This window comes from Acanthisitta chloris, unplaced genomic scaffold (assembly GCF_000695815.1).
Source record: "Acanthisitta chloris isolate BGI_N310 unplaced genomic scaffold, ASM69581v1 scaffold43304, whole genome shotgun sequence".
Classification (NCBI taxonomy): domain Eukaryota; kingdom Metazoa; phylum Chordata; class Aves; order Passeriformes; family Acanthisittidae; genus Acanthisitta; species Acanthisitta chloris.
Window position 1 is genome coordinate 341 of NW_008670603.1, and position 2,364 is coordinate 2,704.

At 49.3% G+C, this 2,364-nt stretch overlaps 1 protein-coding gene across 1 annotated transcript; it reads right to left on the minus strand.

Annotated features, from left to right (window-relative positions):
* Window positions 1-1,142: 1,142 nt before the first annotated feature.
* Window positions 1,143-2,003, minus strand: LOC103801319 (kelch-like protein 26; the record flags this gene model as incomplete). The annotated part of the gene is made up of 1 exon (XM_009073727.1): window positions 1,143-2,003. A coding segment is annotated over one exon (861 nt), but the record flags the coding sequence as incomplete, so codon positions are not given.
* Between the last annotated feature and the right edge of the window lie 361 nt (window positions 2,004-2,364).

Here is a 2,364-nt window from a genome sequence, read left to right on the forward strand (position 1 = left end):
TGAAGTAGGGAAAATAATGGCTTGGAGGAAAAGAGAGTTCAGGGATGAACAGGGTCCTGTGAGGAAAAAACCTTACAAAAAATGACAAGATCTGAAATCTCTGCATTTTAAAACATCATCACAACATCAAAACCCAATTCCACTGAGACTTCCATCATTCTGGGATGCCAAACAGCTTTTCCCCATGGCAAGGAAGAAAACTTTCAAGCTTCTGAAGGAGTAGCACCCACCTCCTCCTCCTCTGCAGGAGAAGTCTGGATGAAGGTGTTGGTGGAGGTCAGGAAGGTGAAGGTCCTGACCCAACAACTGCAGGAGCTCTTGGCTTTGGTGGGTCAGCCTAGGATGACTGTGGAGCTCTTATTGCCAGGGAAGCCAAATTTTTGGCAGTTCTAAACCCAAAGGATCATTGCTGTTTTATACAGAACCAAACTTTCAGCATGGCTTTAATGCACACCCCAAAGAAGGGAGAATTTCTGCACCAGAGTAATTGCAGTGTCATCCAAGCAGTGAAGGTGTGCAGGGATCAGAATTCCCTTTTTCAGGGAGGAAAAAAACAAAAAAAAAGGAAAAGTCACCTTGGAAAAACAGGAATATGCTTTCACAATCCAAGCACCTGAGCTCTTGTAGCTCCCACTGTCCCTTTATTGCTTCTGGAGGTCAGTGTGTTATGCAGGTTTTGGTTTTGTTTGGCTTACTAAAAAAACCCCAAAGTGACACACAATGATTTTTGGAGCTGTTAGTACGAAATTCTCCCCTGATCTCTTGTGCAACAGACCCCAGGACCCAGTGATGACTCCTGAGCTGCCAAAGTTTGCTGTGTGTAACAACGTTAAAAATAGGAAAAGTTGGCAAAATGCACCTCCCATCAAAAAAAAAAAAAAAAAAAAGAAACCAACAACCAGAGAGGAGAGAAAAGCTTTTCCCAGCTGTAACATCTGTTCAGTCTAACTGGCTGACAAGTGCTTCTGGTGGAACTTGCTTGCCAGAACTCTCCAAGAGGAGGAGGAGGGACTTGCTGGAGGATGGAAACTCAAGCTGTTTCTCTCCTTCCCTCTCCCACTAAGAGCCCCATCCCATTTACAACCAGCCAAACCCCATCACAGCATCCTGATCCCACGAGGTGACCCCAACACCCAACCCAGTTACCTCTGGGTTGTCACCTGTGGGAGGATAACAGGAGCACATGCTATCCCAGCAAAAGACTCTGGGAAGTGCAAGTCCCTTTCCCACTCATCAGTCTCTGTGTTGTAGACCTGGACAATGCTTGTCACATTGTTCAGGTGCCAGTTGTAACCTCCTACAATGTAAATCTTCTTCTCCAGCAGGCAACAACCAGCCTCAGACTGCCCAGCACGCATGGGGCTCACCGTGGTCCACTGATCTGTTTCAGGCACGTAATACTCCACGGCCAACACGTCAAAGCAACGATCCACGTGGTCCATACGACCTCCCAGGGCATAAATCCTGTTGTTGGCACTGACCATGGCATGTAACACTCTGGGTTCATTCATCGGGGTCTTAAACTCCCACTGATCCGTAACGGGGTCGTAACAGTGCAGAGCTTTTTTGTCCTCTACTGAGATTCCATACCCACCTGAGATGTACAACTTGTCTCCCACCGTGGCCCCGGCGTGACCCCACGTCCTGCGCTTCAGGGAGCACACGTAGGTCCACTCGTTGTCCTTGGGGCAATATTTCTCCACCGAGGCCAAACTCCCCGAGCGGTTCCTCCCGCCCGTGGCGTAGACCATGCCGTGGAGAACGTTGAGCTGGAACTGGATCCTGCTCTCCTGCATGGCCTGGATGCGAAGCCACTGGTTGAGGTGTGGGTCGTAGCGGTAGCAGATGTCCACGGCTCCCTCCCCGCTGCGGTACTGCAGGTGTTGTCCTCCCACAATGTAGACAAAGTTGTCCAGCACGGCCACGCAGGAGTGGCTGCTGCCCACCTCCATCTCTGTCAGCTCCTTGAACTGCCGCACGCTGGAGTCGGGCAGGTAGTACACCTGCCAGAGAACCAGAGTCAGCAAGGTTGGGAGAGACCTCCAAGATCATCAAGTCCAATCCTTAACCTGTCACTGCTCTAACCCCTAAACCCTAATAGAATCATCAAGGTTGGGAGAGACCTCCAAGATCATCAAGTCCAATCCTTAACCTGTCACTGCTCTAACCCCTAAACCCTAATAGAATCATCAAGGTTGGGAGAGACCTCCAAGATCATCAAGTCCAATCCTTAACCTGTCACTGCTCTAACCCCTAAACCCTAATAGAATCATCAAGGTTGGGAGAGACCTCCAAGATCATCCAGTCCAAACCTCAATCTGTCATGACTGGAACTCTTAAACCATAGGATCAGCAAGGTTGGAG